We start from the raw sequence: 22,960 nt of genomic DNA on the forward strand, positions 1-22,960 counted from the left end.
CTGATAAGCAGAGTGTGATCAATATAGCCTACATCTATAATGTCACAAATATACTGTGAACAAAGTTGTATGATCAGAGTATTCGTTTTAAGTTAAATCATATCTGTAGAGTATTGTTAACAAAAAACAGGATTTTTTGATTGGTTATGTTATAAGAACATTTCTATAGCTATAGTACAGGCATCTGCTTCATTACATGCCACATTGTTGGAGCCACTTGAATGCACAATATAATTTCTTGCTCCATTATTTTATTTTGGCTGATGTCTTCTAGGCCAGCTTTCTTCTTTGCTCCCAGTGTTATGCTTCCAGCATCTGCAATGCCACTTTTTATGTCATTTAATACACTAGTTAGTGTCCTGCTGTGACTGTCCACCAAAAACAACACATTGTGTTTATTGCCTCATTCTTTTTTATCTGAATTGCCACTGTATTTAGCTAGCAATTTAGTTTTCCATTGTGTAGAAAAGCGTGAGGTGTGTGACGATGGAGTTATACTACAGTTGGGATTGCATTTCATCACTGGCGGGACACACATTATTCCTGGAAGTTTTTTTTTTTTGAAGCACTAGAGTCACAATCCTTGTTCATAATAATGAGGTGGTGGTTATTGGCATTTGTAGCCACAAATGAACACGATACACCAGTTATGTGTTTATCACTCTCTGTTGTCAGTTTTATCTTTACTACTACATATTTCTTCATATGGTCTTCATATTCCAAATGTGATGTAGCCAAATCTACTTTTAGAACATTAACTTCCTCTTCCTGTGACACCTAAAGAACACTGAGATGACTTACATCTTAGCAATCAGCAGATAGTTATTCCCATCACTATTGTGTGTTTTTTCAGAAGTTCATGTTCAAACAAACTGCAGTTAGATCTTCGTTAACTGAATTTATTACCTTTTCCCAAAGTGTTAGTGTGTCCTTTAAACAGTTTTCTGCTAAATGCTTGACATATACAGGACTGCCACTGATCATCATTTATGAACTTGATATTTACTTTCATGCATTTTCATACAGTTGCATTCTGTGCACAAGATACATCCTAGTACCTTTTCCAGCATGTGTACGGAATGACATAACAAAGTCTAGAGATCTTTGCAACTACCTTTACTCAACACTATTTTTATATTTCTCCTGATTACAACTTTTGTGGACTGGCAAGACAGCCAATCCACTAGGACGGGAGGCCGAAGGGCATGCGTTTAAGCTCACGCAGGATGGCGTGAGGTCTGGAACAGGACAAGGTCTTTATAGTAGCAAAAATAGTACGTAGCTTCTGGAATACTTAACTTTAATCCATAATTGGTGAACATCGGTCTGACGGTACATGCATCACAAGATAAATAGCAATTGATAATGGCGCCTTGCTAGGTCGTAGCAAATGACGTAGCTGAAGGCTATGCTAACTATCGTCTCGGCAAATGAGAGCGTAATTTGTCAGTGAACCATCGCTAGCAAAGTCGGCTGTACAACTGGGGCGAGTGCTAGGAAGTCTCTCTAGACCTGCCGCGTGGCGGCGCTCGGTCTGCAATCACTGATAGTGGCGACACACGGGTCCGACGTATACTAACGGACCGCGGCCGATTTAAAGGCTACCACCTAGCAAGTGTGGTGTCTGGCAGTGACACCACAACAACAGCCTCCTGAATATTTTAACAAAAAGGACACCACCATTGTTAAGCAACACAGTAGATCTGTATGTGCCCAGGACATATAATGACTATAGTTTCCCCTTGTTTTTAGCTGGTCACTGTACCAACATAGCAGTGCCATGATGCCTAATGTTGTAAGGCTACATCAGTCAATCCAGACTGGCGCCACCCACCTTCCCCCCTAGCTACTGAAAAGGTTGGGCCCCTCTTCAAGAGCCAAATTTTTGTCTGGCCTCTCCACAGTTACCCCTCTGATAAGGTTGCAGCTCTACTACAGCTATCTGTATCACACAGGCACACAAACCACTCCCCCTTGCCAAGGTTCACAGTTTATTGGGGGATGCTTTTGTTACATCAAAGAAAAATACCAACTGTCCTCAAACTATTGATTAGCCTTGCTAGTATCTCACACACAAAAAATTGCATTTTCTTTGAATACTCCTTTCCCGAAGCCAAACAGAAGGGCTGACAGCAAATTAGATGTGCAGAGGTACACATCGCTTTCTCAAAAACTTGAAAACACTGGTAGGAAAGAAATTGTCTGGTAATTGTCCCACTATCCCTTCCATCCTTTTTATAAGGTGGTTTCAATAACTAGTATTTTAATTTGTCAGAAAATTGGCCACACCTGAAAGACCTGGCGACAGAACAACTAACGCAATGTACACCCGTCTTCATAATCATCCTTTAAATTTGTTCATATCAAAGGGATTAATTACTCTTTAATGGTGTAATAATTGATTCTGTTTCATTTTTCATTGTTTCCAGTAGCTACATGTGATTTACTTAGCTCTGAACACCTGTTTCCGTGCTTTCTGTTTATTTACTAATAACACTAAAATTGGTGATATGTATTATACCAGTCACTCAAGTTTTCTAAAACACAGACTTCTTGACAAGGTTGCCCTTTGAGAGTGACTTTAAGCACCTGCACTGCAAGTGGGTTGATTGAATTCTGCAATAAAAATACACTGACAACTTCAACATCCTTTGCATATACAAACCAGTTGCCCTTTATTTATGTAGATCAGAGACATACCAAAATATGTGAATTATGAGGCAATATTGTAAGCCGTATCCTATTTGTTGCAATGGATATTGCAGCACACTATATAGCAAGTAATTCTAAATCAATGGCTTATCTGGAGATATGAATATCTGTTTTAACAGATTTGCTGCTAAAGACGTGCTCTCGACATTCGGTCCTGAGCATGGCTTTGTTGTGGCTGTACTGCTCGTCAAATGCCGATACCTAAGCTGAGAAATTATGTTCCACCCATTACAACACACTTTTTGTTACGGTGCGAGTTGGTAACTTACGTTCTGAGGAGTCAAATGTTACGTCCTCATTGCTAATTGTAAATGGGTGGGAGGTGGCCAATGGGATCTGTCGTCTCAGAAATCTGGACAGGCAAGCAAACCATTAGTTGACACAAGTGCACTTTAAATAAATATATTTTACTCTACTTGTGTGAAAGAAATATTTCACTGCTGACAGTTTGTAGTAGATGTGACTAGCTATAATAACCAGAGGTCCAGCATAGGCGTGTCTTAGGTATGTTTGCCAATAGATCTAACTATCAACAACTCTAACACTCAGCATCAACTAGCAGGTAGAAATAATCTCAACTAGAAGCAACGCTGAGACTGGGCCCAGGTGCCCACTGCTTATAATACCGTCCTGGCATTCTTCATTAGTCAGCAGTCTGGAGGTTCTTCAATGGTAGTGATGCTGAAAGAGCCGCTTGTGGCACCCACACGAATCTTCGAGGTGCTGGATCCAGCAATATCAACATGCTACGATACTACACTTATCTTAAGAAAACTATTTGCTGAAAAATTTTGATTTTTGCACCCTTACAATCTGATACCTCCATTCGCTAATGGACTGAATATCTTTTCATTATTCGCCATACCGTGCTGCATCAAATTAAGTGAAATATTGCACACCATTTTAAAGAGTTTGCAGAGGTAAAAACTCGTTATGTCAACTTATGATTTTAGTTCATATACTGAAGTATATGAAATTAACATAATATATCAAAGTTTCATTTAAAATTGACCACAGAACAATATCTCATTATGTTCTCAAGTTATTGATTTTTATATCCAATGGGTGGTCATTTGAATCGTGCTCATTTCTGTCCCTGAAAATCAGGAATTACATGGTTATAATGATCATCATATTTCATAAATGGTTCAAGATGAATACAAAGTTTTTGCAAATGATAGCACGCGCGAAGAGTATGATAAATACTTGAAACTTTTCTGTTCACCGAGATATGGAAGCAGTTCATCCCCAGACAGTGAGAGGTTGGTGACTCAGCATGCGTACAGATATCAATAGCACTGTGACAAAATCCAAGCGGTACACCTATACAAGTCCACAGCACCTGGGCAATGGCAGAGTGGGACATGTGTACACATCCACAGCAGTGAAATGGTTAACTCTTACAACATTTAGATGACATATGTTCAAGCTTTTTGTAAAAAAAATTTCTTTTATGACCATAAAAGGTGAAATTAGGCAACACAGAACCTTCCCAGAGAACTTTATTTTGTAATACACAAACATCCTGATGTGGTATGCCCAAAACATATTGCAGGAAGATAAAATACAATGCAGTTACGCTGGAATAAAAATGTCTTGCTTAAAATTCTGTAATTCTGTGAAGTTCTTCAGCACCCATCATTTTTTTTAATTAAATTTTATTGAGATTCAGCTGTCATCAACCCAAAGATTAGTCTCAACACCAGAGCTTTACTAAGCATGGTCCTACTGGAGATCACACACACTTGCCATTCTTCGACCTTTGAACTGACACCTACCCAGATTTATATGGGGATCTACTGCTTAACAATGACATTGAACGAAGGTGCAACTCAACATTTTTCACAGTAACAAACATTGTCAGAAGTAAAAGACGTGATGAGCGACAGACAAAAATCTTACGACTGAACATGGATCACAATGGTGACCCTTAGATTTGTAATGAAATCTAGACCTTTCATTACTTACAGGCGTTGATAAATATCAACGGGAACAGTTGAAAAATGTGTGCCCCGACCGGGACTCGAACCCAGGACCTCCTGTTTACATGGAAGACGCTCTATCCAACTGAGCCACCGAGGACACAGATGATAGTGCGACTGCAGGGACTTATCTCTGACACGCTCCCCATGAGACCCACACTTTCCAACTTCCTGTCCACACACTACATTTCTAGTGCCCCTGTCCACCATACTCATTACTCGCAGCTGTCAATCTACCGTTTACCGTAAGAGTTTGGCCAATCTGAGTGCATCCGCACTGAAGACAATCATTGGCTGGCAAGCATTATCCATATGAAGATGGTATCTGTACATATATCATTGGTGATCTTGCAGCTCTCGAGGAATGAAGTTATAATGAAATCTAAACCTTTCACTGCTTACAGGCATTGATAAATATTAATGGGGACAGTTGAAAAATATGTGCTGGACTGCTCAGGGCACACATTTTTCAACTGTCCCCATTAATATTTATCAACGCCTGTAAGCAGCAAAAGGTCTAGATTTCATCATAACTTCATTCCTCAAGAGCTGTAAGATCACCAATGATAGCTGTACAGATACCAGCTTCACTTAGATTTTTGGCTACCACTGTACTACCAAGCTGCACGATACATTAACTCTGCTGAGGTTTACAAACAGATCTAGAGCTTGTTTATGCTGAACTGCTCAACAAATTAGACATTTACTAGTTTCAGTTTTCACTAATTTTCTGGGACAAAGCACAAGGGCCAAGATCTCATCAGACAATTTTGAGGATTTTCTACATCACTATAAATACTCTGCACACAACTGTGCTTTGTGTGGCAGAAGATATTTTTCATATGTCACTGACATTCGGTTCTATGCTATTTGTGTATATAGTGAAGTTAAGCTGACTGCCTCTATGCTTCAGAATATATTGTGATCTCTCATTTTATTTTCACAAAAAATTATGCGAGATATGGAGGCAGAAAAACTGTTACACGGCATTCCTCAAATATTTATCCTCCACCCAACGGTAGCTGTACAGATACCAGCTTCACTTAGATTTGTAGTTTTGTGGATACAATATTGCTTTCCCAGTATCCTACTAGATAAGTGCAATGTTAATTACCGTCATCCTTTCATGTCAGCTGTCAGACTTACTGAACAATTTTTTGTAGGCAGCAGTGCTAATGAACTAGCACAGCATTGCCGACTCACTCTGGTAGATTGTTTGTGTGTATTGAGAACATAAGCATTTCCATTGCACTTCTCTGGAATAAATCTGATGTGGCTTTCATTTCTTTTTAACATATTCCCATGAGCATAGCATACTGGATTTTATTTGTCAAAAAATCATTGAACTGGCAAAAAAATCAGGAAGATACTCCTTATGTTATTTGTTGACAATACTGTATAATATTAAATGCCTTCCACCAGCATTTATTATTTTACATGATATTTTGCAAATAAGTTAAGTGTTTCATTTGAATGTTTTTTTTATAACCCACAATGATTCTTTTTAATGGAGCTCATTTTCCTCCAGGAAGGTATGATGTTTGAGCTTAGAGTATTCTGTATTTCTGTTCATCCATCATTATACCTCTTTTACACTCTGAAGTGGCTTCCACTTTCCTGGTGACCAGTGACATGGGAATATTTGCTTTAGTAAGGATTCTAAAAAATAAAGTGGTAGGAGAGAGACTAATTCCATAGTGCAATAAATTAAAATGTTATCTAAATTCCATTACAGCCTGGAGCCCTGCACACTGAGAATCTTCACTGTTTTTCAATATCTGGTGTGCTTGCTTATTTAAATTCCTATAACTTGTGAGCGAGTGTAGCAACCAAATATTGCTACATAATTTGCACAAAATGTAATGAGCCCTACAGTGAACCTACAATCGAGAGAGAGAGAGAGAGAGAGAGAGAGAGAGAGAGAGAGAGAGAGAGAGAGAGAGAGAGAGATAGAGATAGATATTGATTGATTTTTGGAGTTTAGAAACAGCTTTTGTCTGGTTTCCTTAATCTTTAAGAGCACATGTACACATGTTTAAACCAGCAAAGTACAAGTGTAAATTGGGGGGAAAAATCTGTATTTTTAGGTATTTTTATTATGAAACTTGATACGTAACTTACCTTATCATATGTGCCACTTCCCAGTTGCCTTTAACATCAACAGGTCCTATAACCTCCACACCATCGGCTGTGATAACTCCCATCTCATACTGAAAGCCAAACATGGATATTAAATAACTCTGGGGTATGAGAGGAAAAAAACTAAAAGAAACACACAGAGAGACATAGACAAACCACCTACTCAACATCAATGTTATCTGTGAAGGAACACCAACTCCAATTTGCAAGAATCTGGAATTACTGGCACAAATTACAAATAAGTTGTAAGTTTCGTATCTGGCACATAATATATCAATTGATCTCTACATGACATGAGCAGACTGACCACAGAGTAAACATGCACAGAAATCAAATTCAGTCCCAGAAGCTAAAACAAAGACAGATATCTAATTTTCAAGGCCTGTTCTGATGTCCTTGTTTGGGATGGAGTTGTTTGATATTCTAAACTTTCTATTAGGGCTTGGAGCTCTGGTTCTTTCCCAACACAGCTACGACAATTTACAACTACAAGACCAATCGTTTCCACAACTGCCTTACTGTGTTTTACCTGCCCACTTTTAGACGGACGTACCTTCTGTGGTTCCCCGAGACCCTCTAACCTAAAAAACCACCCAGTCCCTTCCAAACAGCCCCTGCTACCAGTGTAGCCGCCTCCTGTGTGTAGTGGACTCCTGACCACAGATAACACCCGAAACCTGTTCGTCAAACGAACTGGGGAGGCCCTACGATCGGCCACTTGGAAAGTTTTTCACTGCCTGCCAGACTTTGGAATGATCTCCCACTCAAGCACAGGTGAGGGGTCAACCTCAGTGCACACAGTACTCGTGACAGCCACAGCAGTGGACCGATCGGAGGACACGTGGGACGTGATCGACGTCCCTCGCATCCCCGCATTCGATCCCCCACAGTGATGCCCCTTGGCAGCAGCCTCAAGCTGTGTGTCGGAAGCCAAAACAGCCTAGAGCTGTGAATGAAGGGTCGCCAGCTCAGCTCGCATCTGTACACAACAATCACAGTTCCTAACCATTACTGCAGTCACTCCTGTTTGCAGCTCTTAAAAAAATGCAACAAACGAATGGTGTGCTCGCCTTATTAGCAGCAGGAAATCTAAGTGCTCTCTCACTGACGGTCTAACTGACGCTGAGCTGTTTTAACCAAACAAACAAAAGCCTGTACGATACGAGGGTCGATAAAATGGTTGACAGCAATGGCGCTACTGTACACTACACTGTTTTTCAAATAAATACGAAAACCCTGGAGCCACTGGAGGGTGTGCAAAAAGCAAGCTATCCATGTATTACAATGGACAATGGGTTATGTTTTCTAACCCTTATGTGCAAAGAGAGTAAATGAAGAAGTTTGGAACACAGAAAAAAAAAAAAAAAAAAAAAAACATTATCAAACAACTGAAATTACAGCTCTGGTTAATGTAAAACTGCAACTCCCAACTTGTGTCACCATTTTACACTTAGGGGGAGTGTAACAGTTTAAGGGCAACCCTGACACATTGCCTCACTTGCCATAAACTCCTCCGAAAGTGGGGAGGAAAGTGGTAAGGAAGAAAGGTAAGATCAGACAAAAGGAACAAGATACGCCTGTGGTTACTGCAATATATTCGTACATCCCAAAGTCAGGGGCTGGCTTAGCAAGCTAACATAGTATTTTCCTCTACCACAGTATGGATCTAATCCACAGGGGTGACGGGTGGCTGCACTGCTTCGGCCACGGAGTACCTGATGAAGGGAATTGTGAAATCTAGGAACACTGCCATAGCGACTGTCTTGGGGCTGAATGGGTTCTTCTCTGCACAGTTACAGGGGCACCTATAGACTATGAACTGATTCTACGAGTTCAACATGAGAGAGGCTGCATGAACTCAGGTGGTCTGATTTTAAAGACTATCTTAGGTACCACTGATGTGGAATACTTAGGAAAAACAATCCTTTGTGCTGTATCAGGTACCGGCAAGCATGAAGTATAACCAAGGAGCCACTGAGCACCACACTACAGAGTTGTCAAGTCTTGGGAAGGCTGTGATAAGTGTTGTTAGGGATCACTTTGATAATGTTGACACCTAAACCTAACCTTTCTGACCCCTCTGGACCAGATGCTGACCACCCAGAATTGCTATGAATCATTGGCACATTGCTTGGACCAGTGAAAATATACCTTGCCAAACATCAGCATCCGCTCACTGCAGTAGGAACTATCACATCAGTGCATTCACCATCTTGGCCATAGTAGGTATTGTTTATTGTTACCTAAAGTGTAGAGTTGCCCAGATCCCATCCTTCCCGTATTTTGGCCTGTGGGATTATACTGACAGTCTCAGAATGAGTTAGGAAAGGACCATGCCTTGAAGAATTGAAGTGAGGTATTGCATAGGTTATGAATCAAAGACTCTGTGAGAGTGGAATGGTTTAAATAGTGTAGATACAAAGAGGGGAATGAAGAGTGGTACCCTATGACTATACTCTTCATTTCCTCTTTATATTTATACTCTTTACACCATTCCACATTCATAAAGAAGCTTACCGACAATTTGCACTCCAGACTTGAGTTTTGACTGGGAGTTTGTGAACTATAAAGGTAACAGTACATCTGTTTCAGCCAGACTGTCCAGTCAGGAATTTGGTGAGCCAAATCAATCCAAGACAGAAAGAGTGTCGTGACAAGGTCTCCAGTCAGGGGCCAATGCCAGGATCTAAGTGGAGGTCAGGGGCCAATGCCAAAATCCAAGTGCTTGTTGACACCTGCTGGCTCAACATTTACACGACACCAGCAGTTCTGTAACTATAACCCAGGTGCTGGGGTCATAACAAGCATTTTAAGCCATTTCGATGAGTTTGGTATGCTGCATACACGACCTTAACTGCTACAAAACCCACTTTGTCATGTATAAAAATTGGCCGGCCGGCCATGCTGGGGCTGTTGCAAAGCTGAGCTTTGAATCAGTGCCCGTTGCATGTTGCCTGCCACTGAAAGGCCACCACCATTCTTCTGTCACCATGATGGGACTGTCAGCCAGGGGTCTAGCTGCAGCCTGGATCGGCTGGGGGCTGGGTTAATGTCTTCTCTGATCCGAACCAGCTAGGGTTTAATAGTGCCAGCCACTGCTCTCAGGTTTGAGCTCAGGCCACCACCAGGTCGGCTCATCCAGACCGCACATATATGAGAGTAGGTGCACTGCCACCAAACACAGCAATGAGGCAGTATGAAGGGCTGTTGGCAAGGTTGCTGCTGAGCCCTATACTGATGAAAGTGCAGACTCGGGCACACCAATGACAGCCAGCCCCAGCCAGAGATTCACCAACTGTTTGTTACTGCTACATCCTGTGGGCACCGTACCTTCACCTATCCCACACAGAAGTCAAAAAATTGTCACTGCGGGCTACCTTCATCTTCTGCACCTTCACACCACTTCCACCAAAGAATCACTCTCCCACACCCAGTCCACAACCTTACACTCTTCTACAGATATCATGAGAAATGAACATCTCGCTGCTCTAAATTGGAGTGCAACTCGTCGTCAGACTGCAAAAGAAGGTCCCTGTGGACCATATTTAAACTCTTATGAGGTGTGACAGTAACAAACATTTTCCAACTTGCCACAAGCGAGTAATGCCTGTGACTGGGCAGAGGATGCTGTTTTTATCAAAACTGACCCAGAGCGCATTTTGGACAAGCCCTCCACCTCCCCAAACTTGTCCTCCAAATGCTCCACATAAAACTGAGGTTTCATGGACATGAAAGATTCCCCATCAACTCTCATACATATGAGGTACTGGAGCGAATAAGCTTCACTGCCATCCTTAGCCTGATGTTCCTTCCAAGGTGTGGCCATGGCGGGGAATGACTTAGGGTTTTATTTCTTAGCATTGAAGTTAGACTTTGCCCACGTAGAGACTACTGGTGGCAGACCACCAGAAAGAGATGACATACTACATTTCATGGCGTGTCATCCGCCCTGATGCCACCCACTCTGACCGGGGGCCCTCCCCATGGGCGCCACCCAGCCGCAACAAAGGCCACCTGGCAGCATGGCCATTGCCGGGAGTCCCGATGCCCCAGTGACGGGCATCTATTCCTTGGCATACATAGGGACTTTATGGTGCTGGCATCAGCACAGCGATCCCTGTGTTGTCAGGGGGCTACAGCTAACAGGGTACATGGCGGACCCACCACAACGGACTGGCTACCGTGCTGGATATGAAGTGCAAAGAAGTCCATGGTCACTGTCGGCACAGAAAGTGACACTGCATAGTGCATGGTGGAAAACACTCAGGAAGATGTCCTCGCCCAGAAGATGGAGAATGGGTGGGACTGCAATGTGACGACGAGAAAGTGGGCTAAATATCTCAATGCACAATGGACACGATGCACCATGTACGATGGCCTTCCCGAATTGGCTCGCTCTTCAGGAAAATTTTGAAAATGGAGGTCAAATCCTACAGGGGACCATCACATAAAGGCCAAAACGTGAGAGACTCATTTTAGTTGCCTCTTACGACAGGTAGGAATACCTCGGGCCTATTCTAGCCCCGGACCCACAGGGGGTAAAGCAACAAGGGTGGTGATCTGTGGCAGACCTGACAGTACACTGAAGGTGCAGACAAGTGTTTCAGAGCACACTGTTCGGCACACAATTTTGAACACATCAGCAAACAACCCCTATATGCTCCCATGCTGACACAGTGACACTGTCAATTATGATTGTAGAGGGTATGTGATCAAGACAGTACTGTGAACCAACGGAAATGTGTCATCAGGCTGAATGACCCACATCTCTTGTTACAGTATGTCACTGACTGTGTCCAGATATGACATTATTCACGTGAACAGTTGCTCAATAGAAAGCACCATGACAGCTGTGGACTACATTGACATTATTGTTGACCATATGCATCCCTTCATGCTTGACATTTTCCCCAGTGGCATCATCATCTTCCAGTCATCCTTGTCACAAGGCCACAATCTTTCTTACAGAAGTTTGAGAAGCATGACAGTAATCTCGCATTTATGCCTTCACAATCAAATTCGGCAGATCTTAATCCAATGGAACAAACCTCTGATGCTATCAGGCACCAGCTGCACATTCTCAAGCAATTGATATATAATTTACAGGAAATTGTGATGTATGCACAGGCATATTGTGCAACATACCTCCAGAAAACTATGAAAGACCAGTTAAAATGATGCCATGCAGAATCACTGTTATAATGCATTTCAAAGATGGACCAGTATGCTATTAAGCAGGTGGTCATAGTGTTTTAGCTCATCATGGTATACTGTGTGTCTTGGTAGTGTGTCAACTTCAGAAACAATTTTTATAATGTATAATGTTTATTATTGGTACAATTATCAAAGGGACAATGAAAAGATAACTGGCAGAAGTCTATGGCGTAGGTGTTAACTGTTAGATTATTTTCTATCATTTAAAGTTTGCACACTCACCTTTGGAAATGAACGAGCATCACGATAGAAAAGCACTTCCATACATTTTTTAATTAACTGAACAGCTTCATCTTTTGTTAGTGTCTCTTTCTTCTCAAGTGCATCTCTCAACATAGGAAGAGCAATATGCATTCCAAATCCCGTTGCAATATGCCGATCAACATATGCAGTTCCTAACTTGTCTACAGCTCCAAGGAACCTATCACAAAAATAAAAAAAAAATCCAGTAAAATGATTGTGTATAAACTCACTATCAATTAACATAACCATCAGCTTCTACTGCTACTGTTTATTAAACTGCCTACATGTGACTTCACAAAGAATGAATTGCAGAAAAAGTCATGTATATATGTGTGAGCACTTAGCCTACATGAAATAAAGAGTTTTCAGAACAGAGAGAGAGCTCAAATACTTTAATCTTACTGAAACGAACAGTTGAAAACCAATACTTGCATGTATATACATTTGTTACCTGAAAGGCATTGTTACACACATAAAATGAAGCACAGAAACAGTCTGAAACAAGGAATCCCATTATCTCCATGACTTTTTGCAGTCATGTCAATCTTGTACAAGGCAACAAAAAACTGTTTTACTCTTGTGGTGGTCAAGAATCTTGTGAGAACTAGTTCCCTGTGGGTGAAGAAACAAAAGAGGAGTGGGAAACCATGGGTCTCACCGTCAGTGACTTCTTCAGACACTGGCTGGTGTCAGGCCACTGGTCTACAGGATTCCAGGCAGACAGTTCCTGAAAGGGGGGCCTGTCACCAGTAGACACTGGAGGAGGCTGCTGCTGCCATTCTGGCTGGGTGTTGGGGAGTGGTTCCCAACGATGGTGTTGCAGGAACAATGTGAGGGGAGGGCCTATCACCCCCATGTTTAATTTATTTGTGCAACTACCAGAGGTCATCATTGAGGAAGTAAATACAGCAGTTATTGCCTATGTCCTGGGCAGAGTAGAGGCAAACATCAAAATCATAAAGATAGGATAAAAATGATTATCTCTCTTCTGAGCTTCAAATTATGAAAGACAAATGAAGACTTTCAGTTCCCGTATTATGTATTCATTAATTAGGGTAGCACACTTCAGGACTAGAGAGGATGGTCATTCCCGTAACTGACCCAGACAGATGGTAATGTACAAGGTGAATTTTCATGACGTGGCAAGACACAGGCTCAATAAATTGGGTCGTAAGTTCACTGGGAAGACGTACCCTGAAGCACTGTCATATAAAGTACCATAGCAGGGGTTGGAAATCTGGACTCACATTGCAGTCGTAAGCCACAATTTTGACTCTCTCTAGAAGCAAATGCCCCTAAAAAAGTGAGGATGAATGTTCCAGCACCAACCTTGTTGTCTAGCGGGCCTCGACATACAAAAATAGCATGTAAGGGGCCAGCACATTGACCCAATTTATTATACCCATCTCCTTGGCTGCCATATCTGCTAATTTGTTTCCTTGTATTCCCTCATACTGTGGCACCCTGCCCAATGATACATACTTCCTCAGCCTCGGCAAGGAAAACCGGGCATCCTCGATATTTTGTCTGCTCCAGTTGCCGCAAGATTTTGTGTAATTCTGCATTATATCCAGTAAGTTCTTCAGGTAGACAGATTTTGAGGAAACAATCGAGGAAAACCACAGGGTTGAGATAAACTGCAAATACAGCTATATAGTTCTACTGCCTACTGAAACTTCATGGATATGGAATTTTTGGATATAGTAAGTGGGCAATTTCCCCAACCCCCCCCCCCCCCCCCCCCAAAAAAAAAAAAATTATCAAGTGTCATGTAATATTTTGTGTAATGTAATATCCTGTATAGACACTTTTTATTAACCTGACATGTTCCACATCATTACGAAGTGTCATACTCGTGATCTATGGAACAAGTACTAATCTAATCTAATCATTTAATTAAAGTATATGAGGTAGTGACAGTTTCCTCTTTACCTCCTCATTCTAAAAATACTCTGAGCCTCTTCAGTAACCACGGTGGCACTTCCAGTCCCGTGTTTGGGTTTTTACTATCCCCACAGCAGGTGTGTGTACCTCATGCTTCATGCAGATCCTATGTGAACACTTCACTTGTGGACATATGGTCATGTAGGCTACAGTGCAGCTGCCTGACTGCCTATGCATCAGCTGTGAAACAACCACTTTTATGCCTACAGGCACCCCACTACCCCGGTGTGGGCCCTCTTAAGTGGTACAGCCTGCTATAATGAGTTGAGCAACAATTTCTCTTGCTTTTTTTGTTTTGCAGCTTGTCTACTCCTAACACCTGAGACTAATGTCCCCCATTTGACAGTCAAAAAATTAAAAATATGGCAAGAAAACTCACCCTTTCTCCCCCCACCATCCATAATAAATTATAAACAAAAAACTGCAAAATTAGAGCACTGATTATGGCTCCCTGCAACTGGCAAGTTAACAGTACAGAGGGTAAAACATAATATTTCTGCAAGGGACATCATTCTCCTGCTCAGAACTATCAGGCAGAACTTGACTAACTTGGAAACTTAATAATTGTCGTGATAAGATGGATTGCAAGGCAGGAAGATGGTCACAGAACCACCACTGGTCAAACTGTCCTAGAATGCTGTACATCAAAATAATGACATAATTCATGGAAAAAAATTCTGTGTAATACTATCTACATATGAAGGGACACTGTTTAGCTGGCTTCTGCATGGACACATTGTCAGCTGTGGACTAACACCTTCTAAATCGACATTGGGAGCAGCTAATGAGGTTCTGATCTTGGATCCAAACCATATTACAGTTGATCATTTACTCCACACAGACCATTCCATCAATGTTTCTGCAGCGAGTGGGGCATATTTGGGCCTTTCTTGGTTTCAAGTGAACATTCAAATTGCTGCCCTCCACAAGTTGGAAAATAGTCCTGTCTGCCACATCAGTTTAGAACAATCTTGGGTTTTCTTTGATTGCGTTCAACAAATATCACATCATCCTGTGTTGGACCTGGTCATGACCAGGTGCAGTACCACAAGCTTCAGGCAGTGCCAATTTCAGTTACCACATGAAGACACACTTATACAACTCATAATTGTTGAATCTAAAGTTCACACTCCTGCCTCAGCATGGCTGCTCTAAGTGACCAACTCCATTTGTCGTAAGATCTCTTGATGACTTCTCATACTTAAGTGAAACCGATGGAATGATCGAGTCGAAGCATAATCCCCATGACCTTTCATTGCCTTTTTTATTTTTTTATTTATGATGACCTTTTGCTCTAACTGAGTGGAAGGTTGCAAGGCCTTATGCTATTAGTCAGTATTTAAAAAGTCAAATTAGAGCCTGGTCCAGATTGTTAAGCACCACTCATGTCAACTTAAGGTACAGCCTACCTCCTAATTTGACCTGAGGGCTTTGGGTCAAATAAACCAGTGGCATGGTGGATCACATTTGTTACGTGATCCACTCAGCCCTGTATATTGCCTTAGTGTTCAACCCACCATGACAGCTTCCCTCTGGGGACTGTTCCATTCGGTAGATTACTTTCTTCAGAAACTCTCATACATCAATCACTCCACCAGCCTCTCAACAAATAGCCATGCTATTTGGTTCCTCTATTGGGATGTTATGTCAGTAATATGGCCTTCACCACAGGATAGGCACAGTAGTCAGTGATCTTATGGTTTTAACCTATTATCTTTGTCTATGGTCAGCTTTCTTCTTTACTTGGTTTTGTTTTGTTTTACTCATTTCTAATGGAGGAAGGGTTGGGGTTGGGTTGTTTTGGGGGAAGAGACCAAACAGCGAGGTCATCGGTCTCATCGGATTAGGGAAGGATGGGGAAGGAAGTCGGCCGTGCCCTTTCAAAGGAACCATCCCAGCATTTGCCTGGAGCGATTTAGGGAAATCACGGAAAACTTAAATCAGGATGGCCGGACGCGGGATTGAACCGTCGTCCTCCCGAATGCGAGTCCAGTGTGCTACCACTGCGCCACCTCGCTCGGTCAATGGAGGAAGGCAGTGCAATAGTGTGTGGAGCTCTAAATACCCACAAAATAGTGCCCCAAGGTATTGGAGATAGCAATAGGGTCCACAATGACATCTGCTACAATCAGGCCTCACATGACGGATGAGGGAGCAGAACTGTTAAAAGAACTAGTAAATGAAATCCTGCTAGCTTCTTTTCTACCCAGTGAAATGACACTGTGCACACAACTGTTTATAATGAATCCAGTTTGCCATTTTAGGATGACAGTTAAAAATGGGGAGAGCATGCCAAAGTGTGCAAACTGTGTCATGGCACGCATCAGTCCACCAAGGGATCAGGACATGGCAAGGTAAAGGTGAATTGTGAAGAATGGAACGTTCTGCAGCAGTAAGGATAATGTTTGTAAGGTATTTTACTGGGTCATCACAACTGGAGAAATGTTTTTGTTGAAGATTGCCAGGGAGGAGCAAAGCTTCCAGTCGGCCTTAGAAAGCTGCCAATTGGGTTTACATGCAGGTGGGTAGGGATCAACAGACAGACAGAACACGGGAAATGGTCACTCGAACGTGTCAGAGAGAACAGACCACTCGAGACAACAGGCAAGCTGGGCAGTGCAGAACAAGAGGTCCCAATGAGAATAGGTGTGGGTGCTCCAGTGTTACAGCAGATGAGGTTGAGTTGATTGAGAAGGTCATCCAAGAGGGCACCTCTCTGACAGGTTCTTGGCAATCCCCAAAGGGGATGGTACGCATTGAAGTCACTGAGCAGCAAAATGAGGTGAGAAGTTGCCCAATAAGCTGGAGAAAGTCTGCTCTGGTGACACCGAGAGATGAAGGGATGTAGACGGTACAAAGAGAAAATGTGGAAAGCAACAGCTTGCAGCCAGGTGTTCAGTGAGATGGTTTGACTATGAGTGTCATACCAGATGAGCAGCATGACTCCCATAAGTGATGGAATGCCATCCTCGGGGGAATGTCAAAGTGAACCGGAAAAAAATGTGATAGGTCAAAGTGGTCTTGAGGACACAATTTTGTTTCCTGGAGGCAGAAAACAACTGGACACTGATTCCAAGAGCAGCCGTAATTCCTCCTTGTCGGACATAATGCTGCGAATGTTCCATTGGAGGAGAGTCATGATGGGGAACAGGGCGGGGGGGGGGGGGGGGGGGGGGGGATGAAGGGTTGTCATCTCAGTAGCTGCTGTCGGCCAGCCCTCAAAGACTCACTGCTACACGGTGCAGAGGCTGGAGGATCTGCTCCACAAGATCTACAGAGGCATTGGCATTCTCCCTCAGTCAGTCTGCAGATTCCAGGGCAGAAAAATGTGTGGCAGTGCAAACCAGCGAAACAGAGGTCGGCTGGGTGAGGGTATCACGTGGTGACACTAAGAGGATCTGTGAGTCAGCAAAGGAGAGGATCATTTGCCTTTGATTCCCTCGAGTTTTAGCAGTTGGCTGATGCAGACTCAGATTGTTGGCTTGAGGGATGTAAAAAGTCTTTAGTCGAGTATGCCTTCTGTTCTTCCGGTGTGCCATTTGTGTAGCAGCTGATTTTGCTGCCAGAGGTGAAAATTTGGTGGCTTGTTGCACAGTTGGAGGTGAAGGAGACGGGGATGATACAGTGACACTGTGAGATTTTACAACTGCGGGGTTGAATTTAAGGTCACAAGTGTGCGTGGGCATGTCTTTTGTGGTGTGAGGTGTAGCAAGAATGGCACTGTAAGTGCCAGATGGTAAAACACAGGGCTTTCGATTAGCCAACAACTTGCAGGTGACAGGATTAGGCACTTTTTCCTTCACCCTCATCTCCTGGACGGGCCGCTCATCGAGATCCACGGAACATTCTCAGGATGAAATTGCATGGTTGCCATTGCAATTAATACAGCAGGGAGAAGGAGGCGAGCAGTCACCCTCATGAGCATTCCTACCACAAGTAACACATTTGACCAGGTTTTGACAGGACAACTGAGTGTGGTTGTAACACTGACACTGGTAGCAGTGTATTGGATTCAGGATGTACATTCGGACTGTGATGACTTCATAGCATGCTTTTATCTTCAGTGGAAGCACTACTCTGTCAAACATGAGGGGAAAAAGTGCATGTAGACACTAAGGATGCATCAACATTTTTCAAGAGCTGATGGACTGCAGTGACATCCTGATCAGAGACAGCATTCAATGGGTCTCTCACACGAACAGGATAGACGTGGTTGAGCGAAGCTGTAAGCAGATCTTCTTGAGAATCACAATAAGTCTCCAAAAACAAAGTGCCATTACGTAAAAGAGAACAGGATTTCACAGGGCCTGCAACTGTATCAACACCTTTTTGAATAATAAATGGATTAACCATAGCAAAGGACTGATTGTCTTGAATATGTGATACCATGAGGAATTAAGGTGCAGCTGGGAGAGTCTTTGAATCTTTAGCCTCATTCTGTTTATGTTTAGTAGACATAGACTGAGATGAAGATGACTGGCTCATTACACAAAAATCCACAACTGCCAGCATCTCCGATGACACGCACCTTATTGGTGTCTGGTACATAAAACACAGTGAGAGGAGAGAAGCAGAAAGCAGTTACAAAGCTGATAAGCAACTATACAACAATGTACGATTAATTACACTGAAACTATTTTTTCCACATATGCTTACATGAGACGGCTTCAAATAGAATTTTAAAAACTAAAAAAAAAAGTTAACTGTTACACAGATAATTCACATTTCCTCTTATCCACCAGACACCATCTGCAGTTTACTATAGCAAACAACCAAGAACATTTTCCTAAAGCCAATATGAAACAAATTTTTATTAAATTTCTTGTTACCATTAACCCATAAGAGTTTCCTACAGCTTGTCAAAAAGCAAGCATTAAACACAGATTCTCAGCTGAGGGATAGAAAGTAATAGAAATTCTTACGGTTCTCCATCTTGTAGACCTCCCACAATAAATGACGTCCACAAAGGGTCAAACTTGGAGCGCCTATTGTAGAGCACCCTTGTTAGCCAGCAGTGCAGCGATTTAGGTTTCAAATGGTTGCCATCATCTAAACAATCCTCATCAATTCTATAACAAAGATAAAGTATGTATAACAAAAATATGTTATTAAGTTTCTGTGCCATGGTACTTTCAAGAATATGAGTTCAACTACATGTAATGTAATTTTATACACTGATATTGTCACAAAAGTGCACTTCTCCTCAGAAAGTCTTTTTGTGTCTCACGAGTTCAGTCTAAAGTGTAGTACAGCAATCCTCTTAAACCAGTTTATCAGTTCAAGTCATAATATAATCCTTTGTAAACACTGGCCAACCAAGAGGCAAGAAATGTTAACTAGCTGGTAACCGTTTACTTACTTTCTCACACACACACACACACACACACACACACACACACACACACACAGTAAATATTAAGCAGTGAAAACTGTGCTACTGCACTTAGTGTCATGAGATAAGTACCACCTGTGAGTGGTCTAGCAATTGGAGAAGAAAGCTTTGGCAGCAGAAGGAGTGATGTACCAAGTCTTCAAAATTACATCACACCTCCTAAATGGCCTTTGCCTATTACACCACAGAACATAGCTCATTATCTTCTCTAGTAAGATACATTTCCACTCGTACAGATGGTTTTTCAATAATTAGGCTGAATTTTGCCCCTTCAGAAAACTTCAACTTATTGTCAAATATCAGCCATTTGTTACACAGCATATGTCAATCCTTGAAAACTGTATTAGATCATCTGAACTTTCAAGTGTTCTCTTCAGGCCATTCTGTATCGATTTTGAATATGCCACACATCATGGCATTTGCCTGTCTTTACAAAAAAAATATCTGAAAGCATTAATAATGAAAGGTAAGATAAGAATTTCAGATCTTCATCACACTTAAATTTAGTGTACACCAACTCGCAAGGTTGCAGAAAGTGTAATTAATTACATATCTGACATTAAAAAATAAGTCATTTCCAGAAACACTAAAGTCACATCAAATACAAACAAGGGAAGATCAACCACTTAATAATGTTTAGTGCATAGACACAGAAACATACATAACAGCATATACAGACTTCAGAAACTTTAAAGTTATTACTCTTTTACTACTGAAAGTGCACATGTGGTGTTACTGCATCAGAAGAACACATCAAGCATAGCCTATACACATAACAGTTATTAATACTTACATCTTCTGAGCAATGACATCACACAGATACTGATAATCTGCATAATCCCCTCCAGCTCCTAAGATTATATTTTTGTTGACCTTCATAATCCTTGAAATATTTCTAAATCTTGCTAAGGATCCGTAGGAACCAAGCATATCCGCTGCGATTACAACTCCGCTGTCAAATTTCACTCCTATAACTGATGTCCCAGTTGTTATAGGGGTTCTGAAACAATCCAGTGGAAAAATTAACTCCAATTTGTTATACGACAGTTGCATCCAGCATAATCCGTATCATTTCAGGCGGGAGGGGGGGGTTACCTTCACGGTCTCTGATGTTCTTGAATTTAGCGTATGTTAAAATTCAAGAGTAAGTAAGAAACATGTATTTTTTGTTTTCTCCAAAAAAATTCCTTCCCTGATATACAAGCCTCGAAAGACGACACTGCGAACACCATTTTGAAGACGAGAATTTTGGAAAATTTTTAAAATGCTGTATCTCTGTAACAGTTCTACATATTTTGATAGAGTTTTTTTTTATTTGAAAGATAATTGCTTTATGATTACAATGGTATCCTCAGTTTGGACACATCTGTCAAAGTTCATTTACTGTCACCTTTTGAATTTTTTTTAATACTATACAGTTTTTTTTTCAAAAATGTAAATCCAGAAAAGTTAAATTTATTATGTTGATTAGTACCCTGTGGTACTATATTTTCTGTAAAGGAGAACTTCCACTTCTAAGTTGGACAGGTTTTATTTTATTTTATTCTTCTTTAAATCATTTTTTTAACTTTCACGGGTAACATGTCTTCACTGAAGTTGTTGCTTACTAATTTCTTTGTTACAATGTTTATTTCTATTGTCTTTGTTGCAGTTATTTCTTATCACTTTCTTTGTTGCAGATATTTTTTACACTCTGTTGTAGTTTCTATGTCATAGTTGTTCATTGCAGATTTCTGCACTGTAGTAGTTCAGTTCTAATTTGTTTATTGAAGAGGCTTCTAAGAAGTCTAGGACCATCCAATGAGTTCTGTGTTTTCAAAAGGAATTTGCCAGTTGACACAGTTGCAGTGTGTTTTGTGAAAAGAACTGTTTGAAATGTCTTCGGACTTTGTTCTGTTTCAAAGTCAAGATGTTTCCAGTAACAACTTTTTGTGTTCTAAATGTTTTGACAGAACAACAACAATGATAAGTGTCTGAACAACGTGAAGCCTCCCATGGTGCAGTTGATGCAGATTTTGCATCAATAGAGGAATAATTAAATACCCTGAATCAGTCAGCTACAGAGGTAGGTGTTAGTCCTTTTAAGAAACCGTGTTCAGCGGAGTCGAGTCTTAAGTTCTACGCATGAAGAAAGCGCAGAAAAATTACTATAGCTATGGATGAATACACTACAGCAAAACTGACCACACACTTCAAAGTAAAAATTCAATCTTCAGAAGAAAATGAACCAAAGCACTCTTGCACCTTTTGCCAGGAATTTTTCACAAAATTTCAATTCACCTGTTGAATACTGCGCATCCTACAGTGAAAAGGTGCAAGTATTAACTATTATTCTAGATACATTTTCAAAGAAAACAATTTTGAACCCTATTCCATAAGTATCAAAGTACATGGGAGACAAATCTAGAAATGTGAGGATTGTAAAAGGAGTCTTTGGATGATCAGATCCCTATTCTGATCATCCTGTAGAAGCAGCTCAAGTTCAAACAGAGTAGTCATTTTACCTAGAAGATAAATGGGACTGTTCTCGCCACAGTGGAAAAAAAACACTATAACTGTAACAGCTGAAGGTCAAAAAGTGGTGAAGATACTTCTGCAGTTTATAAGACAACTCCACTTATTGGAAGATCAAAATTTTATACACTACGACCTAAAGTGGGTAGTTCCACATCCACCTAGAGATGTCTGTTTATGTGTGTACTGCATGAATTTTGTGTAGTAACTTTGAAGAACTTACTGGAGCATGTGACATATGACACCTTGGTTGGGTGTGTGAACTCATTAGTAGTCTGTGATGTAAAGCGAGAGACCTGTTTGTTTCAAGAATGTGGTGGCTACCCTGGAAAGTGAGGGCTGTCTTTACAAACACTTTTCCTGGAAGACATAGCAGATAATTCAGCAGAAATTACATATGAGACATGGGAGGAAAATAAACTAATTAAGAAAACTGTTGCCTTTGACAGTTTCATCGATGAACTTGGTAAATGGTCAGTGAAAGCAAGTAGCACACCAGCATCTGAAGAAATTGCAACAACAACATATTCCAGAAGTGAAAGGGTGTGTACAGGCTGAAGAACTATGTTTAGTGCTTCACTGTGATTTTGCTGAGAAATGGTCTGTTGGTTGGTTGGTTGTTTCGGGGAAGGAGACCAGACGGCGAGGTCATCGGTCTCATCGGATTAGGGAAGGACGGGGAAGGAAGTCAGCCGTGCCCTTTGAAAGGAATCATCCCGGCATTTGCCTGGAGCGATTTAGGGAAATCACGGAAAACCTAAATCAGGATGGCCGGACGCGGGATTGAACCGTCGTCCTCCCGAATGCGAGTCCAGTGTCT

At 41.4% G+C, this 22,960-nt stretch overlaps 1 protein-coding gene across 1 annotated transcript in view; it reads right to left on the minus strand.

Annotated features, from left to right (window-relative positions):
* The window catches only part of LOC124722885 (proteasome subunit beta type-4-like), a 34,215-nt gene that overhangs the window by 6,841 nt on the left and 4,414 nt on the right, over positions 1-22,960 (minus strand). The window contains exons 2-5 of the mRNA XM_047248021.1: positions 20,420-20,626; positions 19,157-19,303; positions 12,270-12,468; positions 6,816-6,904 (exon numbers count right to left, since the gene is read on the minus strand). Coding sequence (XP_047103977.1) covers positions 6,816-6,904; positions 12,270-12,468; positions 19,157-19,303; positions 20,420-20,626 — 642 coding nt within the window. The remainder of the gene's footprint in view (positions 1-6,815; positions 6,905-12,269; positions 12,469-19,156; positions 19,304-20,419; positions 20,627-22,960) is intronic.

The sequence above is a fragment of the Schistocerca piceifrons genome, chromosome X (assembly GCF_021461385.2).
Source record: "Schistocerca piceifrons isolate TAMUIC-IGC-003096 chromosome X, iqSchPice1.1, whole genome shotgun sequence".
Classification (NCBI taxonomy): Eukaryota; Metazoa; Arthropoda; class Insecta; order Orthoptera; family Acrididae; genus Schistocerca; species Schistocerca piceifrons.